The sequence below is a fragment of the Polyodon spathula genome, chromosome 8 (assembly GCF_017654505.1).
Source record: "Polyodon spathula isolate WHYD16114869_AA chromosome 8, ASM1765450v1, whole genome shotgun sequence".
In the NCBI taxonomy this organism is placed as follows: Eukaryota; Metazoa; Chordata; class Actinopteri; order Acipenseriformes; family Polyodontidae; genus Polyodon; species Polyodon spathula.
In genome coordinates, this window is record NC_054541.1 from 42,268,274 (window position 1) to 42,290,798 (window position 22,525).

The 22,525-nt window shown below is 36.8% G+C and overlaps 1 protein-coding gene across 1 annotated transcript in view; it reads right to left on the reverse strand.

Moving 5' to 3' along the window:
• Positions 1–20,658, reverse strand: part of LOC121319976 (A disintegrin and metalloproteinase with thrombospondin motifs 20-like) — a 99,946-nt gene extending 79,288 nt beyond the window's left edge. Inside the window, exons 1-3 of the mRNA XM_041258013.1 lie at positions 20,269–20,658; positions 19,559–19,917; positions 11,678–11,843 (exon numbers count right to left, since the gene is read on the reverse strand). Of these exons, the coding sequence (XP_041113947.1) occupies positions 11,678–11,843; positions 19,559–19,917; positions 20,269–20,359 (616 nt within the window). The 5' untranslated portion in view covers positions 20,360–20,658. The remainder of the gene's footprint in view (positions 1–11,677; positions 11,844–19,558; positions 19,918–20,268) is intronic.
• Positions 20,659–22,525: the final 1,867 nt, after the last annotated feature.

Genomic DNA, 22,525 nt, shown 5'->3' on the forward strand with positions numbered 1-22,525 from the left:
ATGCCATTACTTGAATCATGCCAGTTTAGCCAGAAACCTCTTAAGAAATCTGCTTACTTCCAAATCCTCTTCATACAAGAATTAGCTACTACTAACACCGCTACTAAGGCAGGGACGCTTTACACTAAGCTTAATTTGACGGGACTAGTTATTAATCATTTATGGAGCTTAGTTTGGCGCTCGGCTGCTAGATGCCTACAAGTAGAAAAAAAAAATCTTTCTCAAAACAAGTTTGTAAAGTGGAAAAAGCATTAAAAGCCAGATTTTCTGTACACTAATCTATTGGTTACATATCTGACATTTGTTTTTACCATAAACATGAGGCATCTGTTTATTTATTATATTCATTAACATTCTTTAACCATTGCAACCTACTGTGAATAAAGAACGTTGCCAGTAGCATACTGATAAAATTGGCAGCTTCACTTTTTTTATGAAAAGATCAAGAATTCCGAGTAGGGTAAGGGTTCTAAAAGAAAAAAAAAAAGTGGGAGATTTGTTTGCTAGACAGTTCAACCATTACCATCCACTGCTAACAGTGACCCATGTTGAAATTCTGCACTAAATGTAACAGCTGACTTGATGTGTGTGTATCACTATTAGTGACCTACTCCATCAGAATTAGTCACATGTCACTTCTCAGCATAAATAGTCTAATTAGAGTGATAACCAAGGTTTTAAAATCAATTTTCCATTTCTTATCAACAAGAGCATGAGTTGAATATCTTACGCTCTTATGCTTGTTTTTACAGTTTAATCTGGAATGCTATATAGTTGAAATTAGAAAACAATTAAGTACTGTCAGCCAATCAGCTTCCAGTTCTAGCAGGCTCTAATACAGGGGTGTCAAACTCCAGTCCTCGAGGGCTGCAGGATCTTCTGGTTTTCATTCCAACTTGAGCTCTCAATTAACATAACTGATCTAATTATTTGTTCAATTTGACATACTTAATAGTTTTAAAAATGCACTTGACTCATGGTACACTACCTATGAAACATGTTGAGGCCTGAAGAGAAGTGTTAAATGTGTCCAGTTAATCAAATAATTAGACCAATTAAGTAACTGACAGCTCGGCTGGAACGAAAGCCAGAAGACATTATGGCCCTCCAGGAACTGAGTTTGACACCCCTGCTCTAATAGATGGTAGATGCCCACTGCAAAGTCTCAGGACCAGCTGCGAATAAAATTTAAAATCAATCCACCAAGTGTTGGCTTTTTCTTTTTGACTTGCTGTATTTTTAAGAATAGTTCACATCTATTGGACAGATAACATTTATTTTATGTCCACCAAAACCAACTAATCAATACTATGCATCAACAAATGCAACCAATCCTGTAGCTGCAACTGCCGCGAGCCAATCACAGACTGTCAGCTCGACTGGAGCATAGACACAGCATCTTTCAACAACAACAAAGTGAAGTGAGGACAGCTCAGTAATACTGATCCATTCATATATAGATTCACGAATGGATCAATATTACTGAGGCTTTTAGCTGAAGGTAGAAACATGGTGAGTTAGGAGACATTTTAGAGTGGTATTTAATGACAGACTGTATTGGTAGTTCAGACTCCATTGTACACGGACTTCAGTAATTGCTCCATTCATTTCTCAGGCTTATGATTATGAATAAAAAAATCAAATTTACTAAATAAACTCATTGTGTTTCTCTTTATATGTATGTCATCCTTGTTTATTTAAAAAAAAAAATGTTTGGGACTATTTTATTAGAATGTCTTTACTCAGTAGAAAGGTACCCGATGAATCAATACAAGTTTAAGGTAAATCTATGTTTTAATGTGTTTTTTTTTTAAAAAAGAAAACAATGGTAAAATCGTTTTCTAACAGCGATAGTGCCCTCTCGATGATGGCTTTACCGTGTGATAGTTGACCTTGACTTTGATTAGCGCCCTCGCCTTCGACTCGGGACGCATAACTCCCGTCGCGGTCAACTATCACATGGTAGAGCCATCATCGACGGGCACTATCGCTTAAGTGTGTGCTGTAATCTGAAACACATTTCACTATTCAAACAAACCAGCTGCCATCACAGTCAGAGGTAGGGGACTGGTGATGATGTTTCATGCACTAATATTAAAGAGATGAAAAGTTTAGGAACATACATCTTAAAAAATTGGTTGAACAACCATTCCAGAAGGCCTTGTCTGTCTTTTCTCGTTTGCTTTGCTGCTTTTGAAACAAAACAAATAATTATCCTTGCTTTGATCTCTGTGTTTAAAATGTCTGGGAATCGCCAAGTGTGAATTGAAAGCCGGTGAAGTCAATCATTCAAATTATAAATTCCTCTGGGATGCATCCAAATCTAAAAAAGGAGAAAACTACAGTAGTTAAGGTGCTATTTTTTGTGTAAAACAAACAAAATAAAGATAGGTCATTACAAACTCCAAAAGACAGATCCCCAGTAAAATAAATCATATCATAGTTCAGTCTGCATTTCTTAACCTACCTTTATTAATGTATATATTATTTTGGTGGTGGTGTTATGATTTATTTCTGTTTTTAAGCGTATATTTATATATTTGTTTCTATTATTCTTGCTGTTGTTTGTTTTGGATAGGCAGGGAAGGGGTTAAATTCCTCCCGCCAGAAATACATGCGAGAATGTGGCTGGAGCCTTAATTTGGTAATTGTTAATTATTGATTAATTGGGCTCCAGTCATACTACAAAAGCCAGGAGAAATCCTTTGTCTGGGTGGTGGAGAGTACAGAGTACAGGAGACTGTTTGGAGAAGAAAAGATTAACATATGCTACTGGTGTATTTTTTGAAAGGTACTCAGTTTGTTTACTGTGTTTATCTTTTTGTTGGTTTATTTTGGTCTGTCTGCCTTTTTGTTTTGTATTATTTAATTTAATAAATACAAGCGCATCACCGCAGTTTTGCACTGCACTACTTGTGTTTCTGAATATTTCTTCAGAGACTGCCAAGCTACTTCAGACTAACTGGTCTCTTGCCTGGTCTAGTCCAGTTATCACCAGTGTGGGTCACTGTGGAGTGGTGAAGCAAACCAAACCCAGCCTATTTCTTCTTCAGCCTGCGGGAGAGCAAAGGCCAATGCAGATTTAAGGGTGCTCAGCCCAGATTATGCAGTGCCTTTACTAGGTTACCCACCGAGCATGCACAATGCCTTTACTAGGTTAGCCACTGAGCACACCAGTAAAGACAATTGTGAGTAAATTGACTCAATTATTTGAGAAATCAAACAAAATGTCCTTGACCAACAGTGAAAGCAAGTTGGAAATAAAGACTCGCTTCCAACATACAGTATTCATCCCCGGTACATCACAGCTGTACAGATCTTCTCATTCCTTTTTTATTCTATCTTCAATCTGTTACGAATCTGTAAACAGGAAGGCTAAATCTGCAGTAAATCAAGATAACTATGTCTAAAAAAAAGTAATACTTTTAAACATGCAAGAACCCAGTAACACAACATGTTTCAATTGGATAATTTGTTCTTATTGGCAAGCATTTAGTTGGATGAAAATGAAAGAACCAACGTGCCAATCTCCCTTACAGAACCAGGCCGCAAACAAATAAACTCTGGTTGAGTGGTCTTTTCAAAGTTTTATGTATTAAACTTTGGTCTCAAGAGTCTCGTCAGTTGTTGTGTGTAGCAGGCTATTCATAGCTCTGTGTTCAATGCATAACCCAAGTACTTCATGGCCTTTCATTTTCCAGTAGGGGTGTGGTCCTTGTGGCGTGCATGCCTCTGCAGAGAGAGCATGTTGAACAATGGGAGTGACTGAATGAGCAGCACCATTGCAGCAGGTCTACTTATACGTAGCTAGTTCTAACATTTAATACAAGGCTATATATTATCATAAAATCCATTGCTCTCTCTTTACTTCACCATCTGACTTACACATCAAAAAAATCAGGAAATACTGAAAACACTGAAGAGCTCTTAGAGTATATAGTAAAATATAGTACTTTTTACATGCTGTAAACATGGCCTAACTGAATATCTAACAGTGAAATATCATCTACTAAAATTGCAATGCCAAATTCTTGGTGTTATTTATTTCTAAATGTAAAGTATAGTGTTATATTTTGTTAGTGCAACAGTAGTCTAAATGTTTCCAGGATGCATGACAACCATTGACTGTTAATGTACAACTGAGGTACATTAACTGCACCTCTGATACATGCCCTAATTATTTATAATTGAGGTACTTCAAATGAATCCAATAACTAATGCCTTTTATGTATTTGTGCTTTTTTATGCTCCTGTAAATGTTGATGATGCATAAAAAAATGTTTAAAGAAATTCCACTGAAAGAGCGAAGGACTACCGGTAAACGTCTGTTGAAATAATTAAACAGTAGCCTCCACTTAAATATAGATTAACTACTACTTACTGATACATATCTAATCACTGCCTGTGCTTTAGAACACTAAGCTAACTGCCCATTACAGTCAATTTGACCTAAACCACAAGAAGTATTCAGGGATACAACAGTAACTTTATAACGCCACCCTCACATACCGCAGCTATTCTCTCTGAACAAAAGCCACCAATATAAAAACAGTGCTATTTTTACCCGTTATATTGCTACCCCGCTGTCCGCCATACACCAACTTCCCAAGCCAAGCAAATATAAATATAAGCATTGTAGTTTCCCTTGTAGCGCCAGCGAAATAATTATGGCCAATTAAAACAACAAAGTTATGAAGTTAACCTTTGACTTGCTTTCCTAATTCATTGTTAACTGAACGTTCATACCAAAGTCATCAACACTCCCGCTCCCAAAGCAAAACATAAAGTACAAAATGGCGAGTCAAGCCTACATTTAACAACAGAGCAAGAGAAAAAAGTCTGCATCTGAAAATAAGGAAGCAAGACATCGCAAATGTTTTCTCGTCTAAGTGAGGCATATACTGTTAATCGAAGGACAATTGGAGACTTTGTAAAGGATAAAAACAAATGGCTTACCTTGATGGAACGGGTTGATTTTTTTAACCTGAAAAAGACTTGACACAGTCTAAAATAAGTGACTTTTATAAACCACAGTAAAAAAAAATAAATAAATAAAAAAATCACGGTAAGGGGATTGTTTGTTTACGTGCAAGTTTTGCACAAATGAAGGCTGACTTAAACTAAAGCATCAGTTTTGTAAACAGCAGAATATATATATATATATATATATATATATATATATATATATATATATATATATATTTTTTTTTTTTTTTTTTTTAAATTTAAAAAAAATTTTTTTTCACAAACGTACATCATATTCAAGTTTTTTTTTTTTTTTTTTTTTAACTGCTTAAAGAATGCCGTTGAGCTTAAATTGCTTTGTGAAATAAATAGATGGCATCGTTCAACAGGAGTAGTATTCAGCAGGCTTACAGTCGTGCCACAAATGGAGATGGGAAAAGATGATAAAACATCACTAGTAGCCCTACTGTTGTAAGAACTAGTACTGTAGTTTTTAAAAAAAAAAGATTAATGTTTTATGAAAATGGCCTGGAGACACTGTAATTGTTTCTAAGAAATGGAATGGAGATGGAAGAGTGTGTCAGTGCATGAGTGTGAGGGTCGGTTGGCAGTAAAGAAGTATCCTGCCTTAACGAATCCTTGCCTGGAATGTGGCTGAGGCATAATTTGGTAATTTCCTATCAAATAAGTCTCATCAACATGGCATAAGGGCAGGCCTGTGCTCTCAGCATGGAGAGCTGTTGGAGGTGAGAGGGTGCCTGTACAAAGCCCTGTGTGGGCTAAGCAGGAACTGTGTGAACCTTAGTGTGTTCTTTAACTTGTAAACTGTGTGTGAAACAAGTGGTTTTGGCTGGTTCACAGCTTAGCAGTCCTGCTCAACAGTTAGTATTCTAAGGGGAGTTAGGTTTATGTTTTATGATTTTGTTTTGTAAGTAACAAAAGTGCTTAAACCTGCAGTTCTTGTGTCTGGATCACTAATTCAAGGGTGCAAACCCACCTTGGCCGGGGGCTTTGCCACACACACACTAGATGCCGCTTAATAGCAACCACTCAGTTCCCAGCAAAAAGTTGTTATTAACCAAAGTGAAAAGCCACATTTGCAAGTTTATGTATACAGAAAAACAATGTATACTATGGTTGTAGAAACGGCGCACTGAAATACATGTCTTGGTTCATTAGTGTTAAAAAATAAACACAAAAAACACCAAATATGAGAACAAACAGCTGTTTATGAAAACAGACATAAAATAGACGCTGCGATGCGTGCGCGCGATGTATTTGTGTGTGGGCCGTAGCCACAGAAATTGTATTTTTTTTTTTTTTTTTTTTAAATGGCATTAAGGGTCACAGTTGCTAATGGAATATATATATATAGAGAGAGAGAGAGAGAGAGAGAGAGAGAGAGAGAGAGAGAGAGAAAGAGATAGAGAGAGAGAGATAATTAGACAGATAGATTTAACATACTGAAACTACCACAGAAAACTAATTACAGTTAAGTAAATGCAAGTGGGATGTTTGTTTAACAAAAAAAATAAAAAAAAAATAAAAAATAAGATATGGCTGAGTAAAAGAGTTGCTAAAGGTTTTAGAATCCAGTGTTAGACCCAGTCACGGGTCACTACAGGAGGCTTCAGTGAAATTGGTATTGTTGGACTGAATCCACTTGGCACAAAAGTATTTCTGTGTTTACTATACTTGAGAAGACTTGAAAAGTCACTGTCGGCATCAAGCCACAAAAACAGACTGAATGTTTTCAGGGTACAGCATTCTATAAACTGGGATCTTAAACAAGTTCAATAATTGTATTATGCAACTTAAATCTGTTAATTGTATCTGTTCGAGTCTTGGGTGAGTCACATAAAGCTGGCACAAGCTAATGCTGAATGTGTTCTGGGTTAGCCCTCTTGCAGATCACACGTTACTGCAAACATCTTCCAGTTACTTAGCAACAAGTTGATACAAGAAGCCAGCACCTGCCAAGAAAACTTCCCATTATTATCTCCCAGTCCAACTGGCATATTTTCTCTTTGCACTGCACTTCAAATCTTGTCCAACGTACTTATACACCATGGTACTGCAAGATGATTACTGACAATCTGAGTCAAAGATAAAATACTTTGCCGTTTGGAGATAGTATTTTAAAAATAAAATTAAATATAAAAACATAAAATCAATCATCAGATGTTTCTTCAGTTTTGGGAATGCTATCAAATTCCCAAAAATGGTGTTGCCCTTGCTTGGAATGATGTGGTACTCTCTAGAGATTCAGCTTGCTTTAAGGGTTTTACATTAGCAGAATAAGGTTATCTCAATCGTATTTTTGATCTGGTCAGTAGGTAATTAATATTTATTCAAGACTGTACCCAAGGTGGGTTCCAGGGACAGTCCAGATTTGACTAAATAGATATCAAGCAGCAGCACCAGAAAGCAACAGAGGCATGACTCAGAGGACAGAAGCAGGCATCGTCAATACATTTTAAATTTTTTTTTTAATTTTAAATTCAAGACCAATAAAGAAACTCTGAAGTGAAAACGATCGTCTTCCAAACCAGCGAGCATGTTAAAGTTTACCTGACACAAACCTAAAACGCTTGACCGGGCTTTTAGACAATAGTGTTTGCATTTAAGTGTTGGTTTTCAGGCAAGAGAAAACACTGAAAAGCAGAGGCATTACTAAATACACAGAGGAGCAACGTTCACAGAGTCCAAAAATTGGAATTTGAGTCACAACATTACTACAGCATGTTTCATTTAAGGCAGTAAAACAAAGTTTAATCCTTTTGGACATACATTAATGAATAGAGGCCTAATCCTTTTCTCATGGTAGAGTTTTTTTTTTTTTTTTTGTTTATTGTAACACACACTGGTGTTGGAGATACATTTGACAACATTTCTGATTGGTTTCAAGTTTGCTCAAAACATGATGTGGTTCAGATGTATGTTACAAAAGCCCCCAGGATGAAAAATAATGTTTAACTAACTAAGTGCAATCAATGCTTGTGTCTCCAGGGCTGTGGACTACTGGCATTTTTGTCTATCTGAGAAATTCAAATACAAATTTGGTCAAGTTAGTTTTTACTGCAGGCACCCATAGCAATCAAAACCAGGAAGTCTTAAGTCTTGGAGATTTTGCAGAGCCTTTCTGAATGCATTCTCCATGAAATTGAAGTCTCAAGGCTGCTGGGAGAGTAACATGCCAGGGGGTCAATGACACCCACAAAGGAAGTAGGATCTTGATTGTACACCACACCCAAAGGAAAAAAGATCTGGACAGTCTGGTCACATCAGTAAAAATACAAAACCTGTATAACATAATAATCTTTGAATAAACAACATTGGATTAAATGGAAAGTTTCTTCCTGCAGACAATAATAATAATAGAGCAGGGCTAACCTCACAAGCAAAGTTAGCTTGGTGGTTCTTTTACGGACTGTGGCTCACATTAAAAAAAATCTTCACACAATTTGGCATGATTCTGCACAACTGGCAGTGTTTGCTAAAGCGCACCCTGGACTGAATAAGCCAAGGCTACACTCCCGTCTCATCTCCCACGGTGGTCCCTCCTGTGAAGAGTGATGCTCGTTGGCAGGGCAGTAGAGAAAGCCTGTGCCTGTACATACCAACTTGCAGTAGGTACCTGGCCTGTGGATTTGGCAGAGGTGGCTCCAGTCTTGAACAATGCCAGACCTTCATCTTTAACAACTACAACATTATTTTAAAATATACATATACATTGGGCTTCATCTTGCGCTCATCTCTATGGCCTATAGCGTAACCCCCTGTGGTGGCAAAATACAAACATATTTAATTTGCATCAATTAAAGTGAACCAGTTCCATATTAAATCAGTAGAGCAACTATGCACTGTTTTTCATGGTTATTTAAAAACATGTTTTCTAGCTGTAGAGGTAATACCAGGATAATGGATACAGCAGAAGTATCCCAGTGTTCTCCCTCTTTTGTTATATTGTTCAGATTTTGTTATTTTTCTCCACATATCAGCCTGTCAGAGATTCACATTACTGGGTTGAATGTTTGCAGGAGGAGGCAGGAAATTCAAAGATTCTGCACAAGCAAAAACGGTGATTACCAGGTGCAGCAATTAGCAGACACTTGCTATAGGAGTGTCTGCAGGAACTGCATGCCAACATTTCTCACCAAACTAAAAAGAAACTACTTGGTGTAATGAGGTTAATCTTGAGACAAAAAAAAGTCCAAAACACAAATTAGCATGACACAGTATCTCTCAATCCACCAATGCCATCGCAAGGTCACAATGTATTATTACTTTTAAAAGTGTAACAATCACATCAGTTGACATATTATCCTTCAAGGCATTACAGCAGCAGAGAATCCATAAAAATAAGTCAATGACACACCTACATACTAGAAGCCTAATAGCTCTGTGGCCTCTAATTACATTGTGCTTGAGGGGAGGCAATGGACAGGTTTATGGCTTCCTATGACCACTTTACCCCTGGGGAAGGGCACTAGCTGTGAACTTAAAGAAAAATGTAAACATTCTTCAGACCTGTGTATATTTAGCAACTTTGTTGGCGATTCCTTTGCCGCACACAAGAGTTTCTCTATTTCATTAGCCTTGAGTATACTGCAGTTTTTTTTTCATGTCAAATTGTTTTATCCACCAATGGTTTTCTTTGAACCACTAAAACACATCACACAGCAGAGAGAGTACACTTGTGTCAAGTCAAACGGAGAAAGAACCACTTCTAAAATGGCACAATAGCTGAGGGTTAGGAAGTGCTCTACACAAGCACAGCCCTTCAAAGGCCTCTTTATCATTATATCTGAAAACAGATGGTATCTTACAGCGTTAGCAACCAGAGCTTTGGACACCTACTATTCCAACTAAATCCCTTTTAATCCAGCTTGATTGTCTGGATTTTGCACTTTGATGGTGGCTGAAGGTGTCTTTCAATGAGTAACATGCTTAAGTACCAACTGGTGTCTTCCAAACAGCCTTTCTTACAGAGAAACCTTTGTACACAGCAGTATTAAATTGGACTGACGTGTGTAGTACTATTGCTTAATTCTAATCATCTTCAACATTGTTAGCCTAAGTTTGAGTCACAGGATATCCAACTTGTTCCTTGGCCGTAAATTATTTTTTGACTGGGAAATCAACAGAATCTGGCCAATCTACAAACAATAAAGATGACAGAAATAACACAACAAAAAAGAAATAGGCAAAAACCCTCCAAGAAATATAATTGGTGCCTGCATGTGGTACTGACTGGACTTTATCCATGCATGATCATTTCCTTGAGTAGCAATTAGGTCCTTCAACACAAATTCATTTCCAAAGATGCTCCGTCCACATGCTAGGAGGTAGCTTAATGTGATAATCCATAATAAACCTTTAACCCCTACTTCTGTCTTTTATCATTGCCAGATAACAACAAGTTTAGGCAGCCTACAAATCAGCCTCCTGTGAATACAGAATTTATAGTGTCTCTACAAATGCCGCTCACAAAGAGCAGCTTCAGATAGCTGCTTCATGCAACAGTGAACTTTATAGGGGAAAGCTTCTTTTTGTGGAGAATTCTTCTAAATGGGGAAAGCTATATAAAAAAAGAAAAGAAAAGAAATTCAGATTCTACCAGCAGATATCGCTGGTGACCACACGTGAAGTACAGATAAAAGGAAATGTCTCAAATTGCAGTTATATAGTACTGTTCTCACCAACTCACAAATGTGTCACATGCAAATGAAATGATGTATACTGACAAAAAAGGGACTAAGCATGCATCAAAAGGTTATGAATCATTGTTCAATGGCAAATATTCCCGCTTGTAAAATGTGGAATATATTTGTAACAAACGAGTTATTTAAAAATTATCAAGTTATTCCTGATTATTAAGGGATTAGGATGCAATGATATTATTTATGTTTTTTTTTTTTTTTTTTAGCAATTTAAGGTTGCAATGATAATATTAAATGGAAAGAGGTCTATTGTTTTACTGTAAAATAAAGTAACTTCATTTAAAGTACAGCAGTAAAGTTTACTTTTACATTGCTTTCTATCATATGTGCTGCACAGGAGACAGTATGTTGTTTTCAGCATTAATGTAGCATTCACAGTTGATTTTCAGATCACATAAAATAGTGCAACTGCATTTTGGCATTAAGATCTTGTCTCATTCTGGCAGTGGGGATTTAACTTTGGAAAAACATGCCATTTTACAGTAGTTTACCATAGCTTAGCTGCTTTTTTTCCTCAAAACACAAGGATAGATGTTGAACGCTACATAATAACAAGGGTTGAGTACATTTGCTGGGGCAAGTTGAGTCTGGGGAGATTAGTAAATGCCCAAGTTCTCTCATTAGTAACCACAATAGAGCAGAGTGTTTGGAGAGAATGTTGCTGCCACTAGCACATAATATATCAAGCTCAAAAGTGTCATATCCTAAACCTCACAAGACACTATAAATGATCTGCACTAAGACATCAATTCACAAAAGACATAATGATGACATACTATGTTGTCTGTAATGACATAATTTTAAAGCAGTGAGGGCAGACCAAACACCCCAAGGCTAACACAGAGGTCCTGGTGAATTACACTGTGCACCGACTACCTTAGTTGCCCGTTTCCATTTAATAGAAGAAACTGAACTCAAGAAGCTGTTGTCTGTAGGGCTTCAATCCTAACCTCTTTAACACAAATGATTTGAAGTATTGCCACCCTTACCTGAAGCTGCACATGGTTTAACGTTTTCCTCCAGTGTTTTTTCTTTCTTTATTTCTTGTCTGTACATGAGATGAGGTTTGTTGTGTTCGTCGTCATAATCTTCTCCATTCGATTTTAAGAGTGGTTCTAAAAAATATTCACCATTGTGGGTTCTAAATGTGCCAACCTATGGAAAAAAAGAAAAATGGTCAATTCAGTTTTTCAGGAGATCTTTAAAAAGCTGATAAAATACCAATCCCAGATTAGAACGCAAAACTTGCAAGAAACTAAGTCAAGCAGGGGAAAAAAGTTGTTTCAGCAAGTAATGATGAAGTAAACACGTGTTTCAGCCAACACATTTGTCTAAATGAATTACTTTCACTTATTTTACTTGATAAACTACACAAAAAAAGATCAACTTAAATATTCAGGACACAGAAAGTCTGATTTTTCTGGAGGTTTAACATGAAAAAAAATCACCTATATGGAAAAAAAAAAAACATGGTTATGGTTTCTTCTTTAAAAAAAAAAAAAAAAAAAACAAAAAAAAAACACTCACATCGAAACAACTGACTCCTTAATCATGGTCAGAAAGAGTAATGTCACAAACAGTACAGTTTAACCTGGCTGGACTGTGTAATCATCTAGCAGTTCTTCCATGTTCTTATTATACATTATCATGCTAATTATCAAACAGAATGACAAAGAACCGTTGCTTTGAATGAAAGCTCTGTAGGTTACGGGCAAAAAGTGAACACCTGAAACTGGAATCAGATCTACACTTATCAGATTTGTGGGCTCCGACAGTGTAGTGAACATTCTTTAGACTGGTGACATGTCAACAGTGCTTTCACCACTTTACAACCAAGAACTCATCATAGAGGCCACTGCCAAACTGTGTCATAGCAGACCCGCAGCAAGGAGTCAGCACTGAAAACTACATCATTTTAACAAGCAGTGGTACCTACAAATACATGGAAAACAACAGAGGATTGCTTGTATTACACTACTCAAAAAAAGGGTTGCTGATAGTTTAATGGTTTCCTTGTGGTAAGATTTTGCTAAAATAAATAAATAAATACATTTAAAAAAGTCAAATATAGACATGCTTTTATATTCAATAATTACTCAACATATTTACCATATACATATACAAGATGCACATATAGGATTTTGTTCAATATAGTATTAAAAATACAACAGGGCCCTAAAGGTGGGCTTCTCGTTTCATGTTTGTTAAGTGGAAGTGTGTTTAACCTTAAAAAGTTTACGTTATGAAATAAAACACAATCTTGCATTTTTAATTTTAATGCCTTGCTTACTAAAAATCTTAGTAGCCCCAATTGATAACATACACCACTTTCAATATATAGAAAATATTTTAATGAGCAATCCTTGCTACCCCTATGTTTTTCGAGGAATGTAGAATGGCTTGTTGGGACATTGGCATCTCATTTTATCCCAAAAAATATGTTTCTGCAATTGTCACCATATAGGAGTGTTTGAAGTCACAATGGCAGTAACATAAACATAGACTGGTGGTGGGCATTTGTCTGTTTTATCCTTGCTAAGTAAATATATTGGTATCCCTCAATATCCCCCTCTCCAATATCATTTGTACTTGTGATATTTAAACACAAACACAATCCAACATCACATACTGTATACATTAAAAATAACAAAACAATCAATGAAGTACCACAATCTACAGCTGCACCAAGTCTGCTAGAACTCATATAAGTCTTTGTAATAACCAACCACATTCAGTGTAGCCTTGGTTAAGGTTTCCCCTTTAAAACAACCAAGCAGGTTATACATTATCCTAACTCTACAAAAGAGACTCCAAATAATGTATTTAAACATCACACAGGAGCATGTGACTTATAAAAACATCTGTCTGCTGAAGACTACAATATAAAGCTCAATCCCTAATTACAGAAAGCCCATTTTCTCATGTTGGAGTGTTTCCTACTGCGGATTTGTCCAATGTAAATGTACTCTGTTGTTAAGTTGTTATGTTGCTCTTTGAAGGTGCGCATAACCACCAGGCTACAGTCTGTTATTTATAAAAGAAGAAGCTGAAGTTTAAAATGAACATGTGCATGATAATGATGACACACCTGATCCTGTTTACCCAGTGAACAAGCAGGATACACTAAAATTGAATGCTAAAGAAAGGCAATGCCAGGCAGCAAATAAAAACCTGAATGTGATATCAAACTGAATCCCACCAACAAAGCCAACTTTTATAATTTAACCAAGGGTTTTCTTTAAAGGAAGTAACATACAAAAAAAACATAATCCCAATATTAAATGTACTGACTGGTCGTTATCATTGACCCTGCATAAAGTACTTAGAAATCAAGAACTAGACAACCAAGTGTGATCACCACCAGTAGCACATTTGAAATGGAGGAAACTGGTACACCTGAATAGAAGTACCCAGTTTTTAAATAAAAGGGCATACACAGTAGTACTTTTTAGACAGTCATTATTGCTAAAATCTCTTCTCAGTGTCGATTTACATGTTCCTAGGCAATGCTGACAAACAAACCTCTCCCCAAACAAAGGTTATAAGAGCTCTTCACCTGATCTAGGCCCCACACACAAATATGCCTCCAAATCCACAGGACTGTTACAGTGATTCAATCCATCGCAATTCTGCGATGTATACTATCATGCTGTCCTAAAAGAACAGAAGTGTGAAATGATTTATTTTTTTAACAATTTTACAAATCAAATCTTGAAACATATAGGCATAATCAAAACTACAATTAGTATTCTTATTGTCATTTTATTTATTATTATTATTATTATTATTATTATTATTATTATTATTATTATTATTATTATTAGGTTAAAAAACTGTTCAATTAAAAAAAAAAGACTTCAATTATTTAATTAATACAAAAATAACCAATAATGACGAGTATACACCAAATTATTAGATGCCTAATAACTTACACTCACGTTTACTTTCAAGTAGTACTGTTATTCAGCTAACAAGACTGCTAGTATAATGACTTTCAAGGCTGAACAGCTCAGGTCTGATGTCCTGTTACTGACGCAGGAAGAAAGCACAGTACTGTATGTGGCTACCATTAGAGGATAACATCACTCGAGGAGAACCATAATATTCTAAAAGCTTAAACCAGGAAGCTGGATATAAAGGATATTGGTACTTTTGTTTCTGATCTATTTGACCATTTAGTGCCACTACAAGAGTACATTGCAGAAACAAAGAGTTGTGTTAATGTTAGTACATGATGGCATTCCTTTTCAGTTTGTAAAGAGAAACCCATCAGCTAGATATTAGCATGCAGATACAGATACGTGTTGACATGCAGGGTCATTTAGGGATACAGTAAAGTTCACAAAAAGTGAGAAAAGAGCTATTCCATAATAACATACCTGTGAGTAATTTTTCTTGAAGAACTTTAAAACTTTCTTTGAAAATATTGTTAACTAAGGAAACAAAATGTCCCAAGAGCTATGTGTAGCTTATCCAAACCGAGAATACAAATATAGTGAAGACCTCATAGCATTGCAGAATACACACACCACATTATCACAACATGTACCCCAAGAGGGAACAACATCGTTCCACTCAGGGTATCAGATATACATTATTAGTGTACCAATTTAACATAAGAGGGAAATAGTTGAGACAAGCAGGCTGAAAGAAATTATTTACAACACTGTTTAACTCTTTACACTCCAAGCAATTTTCATCTATTGTTGCCAAATTGCCTTTCCCCTGTAAAAAAAAACACATTTCTGAATGTCCTAGAAGCATGTTATTTATATCAAAATTTAAAGAACAAATTTTTATTTCAAATTATGTTGGAATCTGGAATAAAAAGTGCTTCCTAGACTCACAGATGAGAAAATGTGAAGAAAGAAAAACGTTTTTTTTGTAAAATAAACCGTGAAAACATGTATATCGAAATGTCATCAAAGTTTATGACAGTCCTATATGTTGGGAAGTTCCACACAACATTTCAGCCCAATAGCACCACAAACGACCAGAATACCAGAATGCAAACATTGTTTGCAATGTCAGATTTTTATTGGCAAAAGTGTTTTCTTTTGATGTGCACACAGCTTTGAAATCCTTGTTTGGCTGAGTAGCGCACAGAATTTGGTCTTGAAGCCTGACTCCTTTCGAACAAAAAGAATCATTGCTGACAGACTTTTATGGACAGAGTTATAAGCCAAAACATCAGACCATTTCTGCAGTGCGTTTCTGTGCACATGCCACTCTTTGAGGTTTGATGTGCGCACAGCTTTAAAATTATTATTTGGCCGAATATCGCATTGCATTTGGTCTTGAATTGAAGCCTGACTCTTCTTTGGAACAAACAAAGAATTATCGCCAGCAGACGTTCCCGGTCGGAGCTGCAAAGCAAAAGGTAAGTGGCCCAATGGCAGGCAAAATCCCATATACGGGAGTTTAAAGGGTTAAGGAATGTTCTTTTAAGGAATAAAAGTTTATAACTGGAGGAAGGACTGCCACACACTCATTACATTGTCTATTAACCAATCAGGAGATTCTAAATAAACCGGACACTTGCATCTCCTTGTGAAAAATTCATTCACATCCCCCACCTCCCCTAATTGCACCCCCCTTTTGTTTTCTTCAATTTCCCTTTGGTTATGGTGGGGCGGGGTCTACTGCCTTGTTCATATGAGTCATTTGGCCTTAACTCTCACGTGGGTATCATACTCAAGTCCATAATCATCAATAAAAATACTGCTATTCTCAAATTCTAGGTCTTGGGGGTTTGTCCATAACTATTGACCTGTTTTTGAATAGTGTTTATAAACATAACCTTACCAAACAGTGCACTAATACATAAGAATAAACCAGATCAAATAACCTGCCCACAGTACCAACTGTGTATCTGAGGTTTACTTCATTCACAATTATGTTTTAAAAATGTGATGTTTATTCATTATATAGGTAGTGTGAATAGAGTATAATACAGTTGAAAAGTGGACAAAATAAACTGCAAACTTGGTTTAATTAACTGAAACTGCTTAACTAAACATTACTTAAAATTCCTTAAGATTTTGTGACTAGGGCCCAATAGTACACAATTGAGGACAGAAAGCCACAGAGCACTCTAAAGAGTACACATTTTAACAAGAACATTGTTCCTGAATATTCCTGGAGAATTCCTACGTTGTAAAAACCAGTCCTGCTTTCCAAGTCAATCATTTTCTGTGTGATGTCTCTGACACTTCAAATGTGAATCAAACAATTGGGCCTTTCTGCTTCCCCCAGGGACATGGAAAACAGCAGCTTCAACACAATGACATCTACCTCAACATTGCTATTGTCTTTCAGTTTCCGAGATTCTGCATTTTCTGCGACACCTTTCCCCTAACCCAAGGATTTACAAACAAAGTGATATATGCCACTGCATCACTTCATTCATTATTGTTTACAGGTGTTTGCCATAAGGCTCTGGACATTGTAAAATATCAAGAAACACCCTTGCACCTGGAAATCTGTATGTTTTGTATCTGCTCTGCAAGTGCACTCACCTGTATCCACTCACCATTTTGCCACAACGGTCATTATTATCATTATCAATTTTTTTTTTTTTTTTTTTTTTTTTTAATTTGTATTGCAGTCTGGCGATGAAGATATGCTCTAGCAATCACTGTAGCGACACACAGTTTAGAGTTTCAGAGGCAGTATGCAAGTGATGTCTTGTGTGCAAGGTGTTGGAAAGTGGGATTACTTTGCCACTTTTCAGGACCTTATCCCACTGTCTTCCTTGTGTAAAGAAACACTTCTCACAACAATAGACGGGTGTAAAAAGGGAGGTACCTGCATATTTATTTATAAAAAAATTCAAATAAACAAAACAAAAGCCTAACTCCAACAAGGAGTGCTGACTAAACTTTTTGTTTCGGCTACTTCTATAACCTGACTGATCCGTTTTCGGGTTCTCAAAACCGTCGCAATTCTTTTACTTTGTAATTCTTTCTTTGTTTTTCCTTTCTCCGTTCTTCTCGCCTCCAACCATGCATCCTGGATACTCCTCTCAGAGATACCGCATTTACTCTATTATTTTGACCCTATAATTGCCGCCCGGTGTATCTCATTTCGACACCCAATGCAGACCTTCCTGGGAGATGTAGTTTCCTGTCTAGGAATTAAAATTTAGGACTACATTTTCCATATAATGGACACAGGCTCCATAATAAATTTTGGTCCTATGTACCTCCCATCCACTACTTTTCTCCTTATTATATCACAACAGGAAACTGGACCGCTGGGGGTAAAATCCCGGCTAGAAATCCTTCACAGGGTTGTAAAGTATACAGTCATTGGATACAAAATTGAATGAAAATGCTGCATTAATGCAGTGCTATGGAAAAAGTGCTTGAAGTTCTTGTACCAAGTGTACAATAAAGTAAATGCAGGTGGCACAGGTAACAGCACGGAAAGTAGGAAAGACTAACCATTTAATATCTTCTCATTGAAGTCATTTGGCCTACTAGATTTCCATTGCACTAGGAAATAGGTTAGTGTCTGAAGACTTGATGGTTTAAAATACTACTTATTTTTATTTAAGTTTGTTTTAACTCCCCACTACCATTTTACAGAGTTGATCCGAGTTTCATTGCACCAATATTTATACAGATATACTGCCCTTTCTGTCTGTCAGCTAAATCACCTGCTGTTGTGGGGCTTCACTTGCTTCACCCTAGTGTTCAAATATTAAGCTCAATATAATCCTGCCTCTAATGACACCCTCAGCATAGGAATTTGAGAGTTGTGCTCATCCCTCAGCTTCTGTGACATGCTCCCACCTACAGCCAATGACAGATTTAACCTGCTTTTAAAACAAAACCTCATGTCATGTCAACATGAAAAGCTGGAAAGGTTATCAGAGAAATTAGGTGTTGCTGCCAATAACTTACTTAAAGATCCCAATTCACAAGGTTTTCCCTTGTTTGATAACCGTTTTGAGACATGCTGCACAGCGATGCTACTGTTATCACACCAGACCTGTTGGGTTTGAAAAGCTAGTGTGTCCATAGTGTTTTCAAATCTATGGACTCATGAAATACCTGTTATACAGCTTTTTAAAGACATTGAATAAATATATCTCCTTAGATAACAAACATTAGAAGCTGTCAGAAAGCTTTTTACTATGTTTATTGTATTTTTCCTATTGCTGATATACTGGCAGTACTTGGCTTCACCTTATACTTTATAAGGAAACCATATATGTATTAATAGCTGCACACCATGTTATTTGTTATTTACCTATATAGACAAGGTGGGCCAACAGAGTTGAAAGGTCACATTACTTTCTCCATTGAGCTAATTAAATGCCAATGGTAGAAGTCTACAGAAGGTAGCTTTGAGGATTTGGCACAGATAGAAAATGTGTTCTGCTATTTAAACTCCTGACTCCACTTGCACATTACTAATTCCTTCAATGACCCCCACCCCCCCACGTCACACACACATACTTGCAGTTAGTTTTTAGATTACCAATTACACATCAGATGTTTTGTTAGCTGGAGAATGGAGAGTTCACAAGCCTCTGCTGCTTTTTGTTGTGTCTTAAGCTGTCAGAGCATATTCCACTGTTCCAATACAGTTTAACTAATGCATCATGTACCACTGCATACTAGTGACAATACCATGGTTTTGTTGTAAAATCAGAACTCAATTGATACAGTTTACTTACTACATCACCAGCACTCAACAGCCACCCTTTTAAAATGAAAATTCAAATGCTCTGGCAAACTCATTCAGCAGTACTTATGGCAACTAGCAGGGCATTTTCAAATTCATATTTTTTTATTTTATTTTTTAATAATAATAATAATAATAATAATAATAATAATAATAATAATAATAATAATACTTACAAGGCCAGTGCAGATGCTGAAAACAGCAGTGTATTCGCTTTTAGCATTGACATGCCCATTAAAAAAGCAATGTCTTATCTCAGAGCTATCTTCCTGTAAATCCGACCTGTTGCTGTGTTCTGCCCCTAGATGTGAAACCATGTAGGACGGTGCGATAAATCCAGAGTCAGCGCTGAGGTTGAGGTGGAAATGCTCCCCAAAGGCATCAATTTTGTAATGAGTTCTTGACCCCCAAAGGTCTGAATTTAAACTTCTCCGCTTCCTCCTGAAGTGCTGCGTGGTTGGAAATGTTTCTCCAAAACCATTCACACGGATGGGCGTGATAATTTCATAAGATGACAGCTGTTTGATGAAGTTTTCTAAATCAAAAATAAAATTGTATTAACACTAATACAACTAGTTAGTAATACTGTAAAAATGTGGTGTACAGTCACTATACAGAAGCATGCCTAGAGCTGGTGTATTTGTATATTATGCGTACTGTAACCGAATTGATGCTGATTACTCTATGTTAGCATGTCATGCTGTTTTATTTCCAGTATTTTTCAAGCTACACAACAGATAAAGTAACTGCTTCAGCAACTACAAAATTATAGTATTTGCGCATCTTTTTACCATTGCGCTTTCTATTCAGCGCCATTATCCCCAAACGTTTTCAACTTGATATTTCTGTAACCAGTATATCTTTCCCTGTGAATCAAGAGGCTTACCTTGTTTGGGATGAAATCTAAATTCCATGGAAATCCAGACGAGTGCTGAGAGATGACACAGGAGCCCAACTAACCAGATTGCAAACTGCATGATTCCCTCCGCAAAGAAACGAGGGCTTTAGACTCCAGGGAAGTGCCTGTTCACTCTAACCGGCGTCTCCCCAACTACTCTCCAGGCTTGTCAGCAGCAGCAGGTCGTCTGGTCCGTGGATGATCTCTGCAGCACAAATCTCGGAAAGTGAAATCCCTTCATCGCATTACCAAACAGCCACATCCACCATCTTCAGCAAAACGTACGATTTACCATGCATTCCAAAAAACGATTTGCTGTATAGTTACTTCGCTAGCTTAGCTACTTCTTGTATGCACAAGGGATCGTTGCCTGCTAAACTTTCCTTGGCCATCCATAGAACACCCCCTACCCAACAGCCAACATCAAACACTAGGTCCGCCCCTGGGGCTGATTCGCCAATCACAAGTGCGCCTTTCTCAGACTGTTAAATACTACTATCTCTACACACTTCTTCCACTTACACTGCAGAACTGCGGCTGCTGGTATGCTGGTGTTGTTACAGTTGCAGTGCTCGTAGTAAATCTAGTCTAACTCTGAGACTAAACCGAAGATTCAACTGAGTGCCTTTCGAATCACACTCTTTCTGTTAGTTTACTTTCTTGCAGCCTTGATGGTATGCGTAGTATTACGCATACATGGCTTTATTTTAAGCACCTGAAAGTCGTGTACGGTTTGTGTCAAAGTGGTCAAAGTGTCTAATGTTAAGTAAATGCATGCATTTAACATGTTTTGTTTAATTATCTTATATTAAATGTAGGGTGCCAATGCTTTTGTTTGTATGTAATTAAGAAGAACACTTCCATCTTTATCTGCAGGTTACAACCTTATACAAGTTTACCAAAGTATTTTTGCACAGTATCTTTGCAGTTTTCCTTTGCTTCTCCTGTAGTTATTCTATGAATGTACCATAGTTTACATTTGCTTGTCATGTTTACGAATACACTTTACCATACCTCTCTATTCTTTACAATGCTTACTTATGCTGTACCATGCTTTCACTGATGTTTTTACCATGGCAAACTTTTATAAGGGCAACCTTTACATCAATGTGTGGATAAAAACAGTACATACAAAACCTAAGTATGTTGTATTCATTATTTGGTACTTTACAAAAGTAAATATTAGATTTGGTGCTCATTCATTCCAAATTGCATCCAGAAACTCAGTTCAATATCGTTTTTCCAAAGCATATCTCAACTCTATGCACAAATTATTATTATATTATTATTATTATTATTATTATTATTATTATTATTATTATTATTTAACATACTGCTTTGTAAGCAACCACTGTCACTGCACTAATCATTTTGCTTGATTGCAATGACAAAAATATCCATTTCCATAGAAATCTAGACTCCATTTGTATTTCAGTTAACATAATATTAAACATATGTAACCCATATTCGATTGCATTAACCATAACATTTAGCTAGGACTAGGCAGAGACCATAATGAGTTGCAGACAATATTGTACAGAGATCCTGAAAAATGTATCATTGTTGACGTAGATGTATTTTCCTCAAAGACACACATTAATGTAATTATTTATCACATTTTGTTTTGTAAAAACATTCAACCTAATAGCTTAATAAAAGATACAAATAAAAATTAAATCTTAGTATTGGTGACACACTAAGTTGGTACTGGTATCTCACTGTAGCTGTAGACTAGTAATAATTTCCATTACATGTGAGTAGATATTAAAATATCATGCTGGGTAAAGGCACTCCGAGTGAAGTGCAGGATGCGTCCTATAGCCTAGAGGTTGCCGGTTCGAGTCCTGGCTATTCTCTTGCCGACCGTAGACAGGAGCTCCCAGAGGGCGGCATACAATTGACCAAGCAAAGCCTGGGAGCAGGGGCTTAAGCCCAGGTGTCCTCGGCTCACCACACACCAGCGACCACTGTAGTCTGGCCGGGCGCCTGCGGGCTGCACAGAGCTGCATTGTCCTCTGCCACTATAGCTCTGAGGTGGCTGCACTGTAAGTCTGCAGTGTGAAAAAAAAAGCGGTCAGCTGATGACACATGCTTCGGAGGACAGCGTGTGCTTGTCTTCACTGCTCTGGAGTCGGTGTGGGGGTGGTAGCCTAAAATAATTGGATATGCCAAATTGGGACAAAATAATAAAATAATTGGTGATTTCTAAATTTAAAAAAATAAAATAAAATACTTCATACTGATT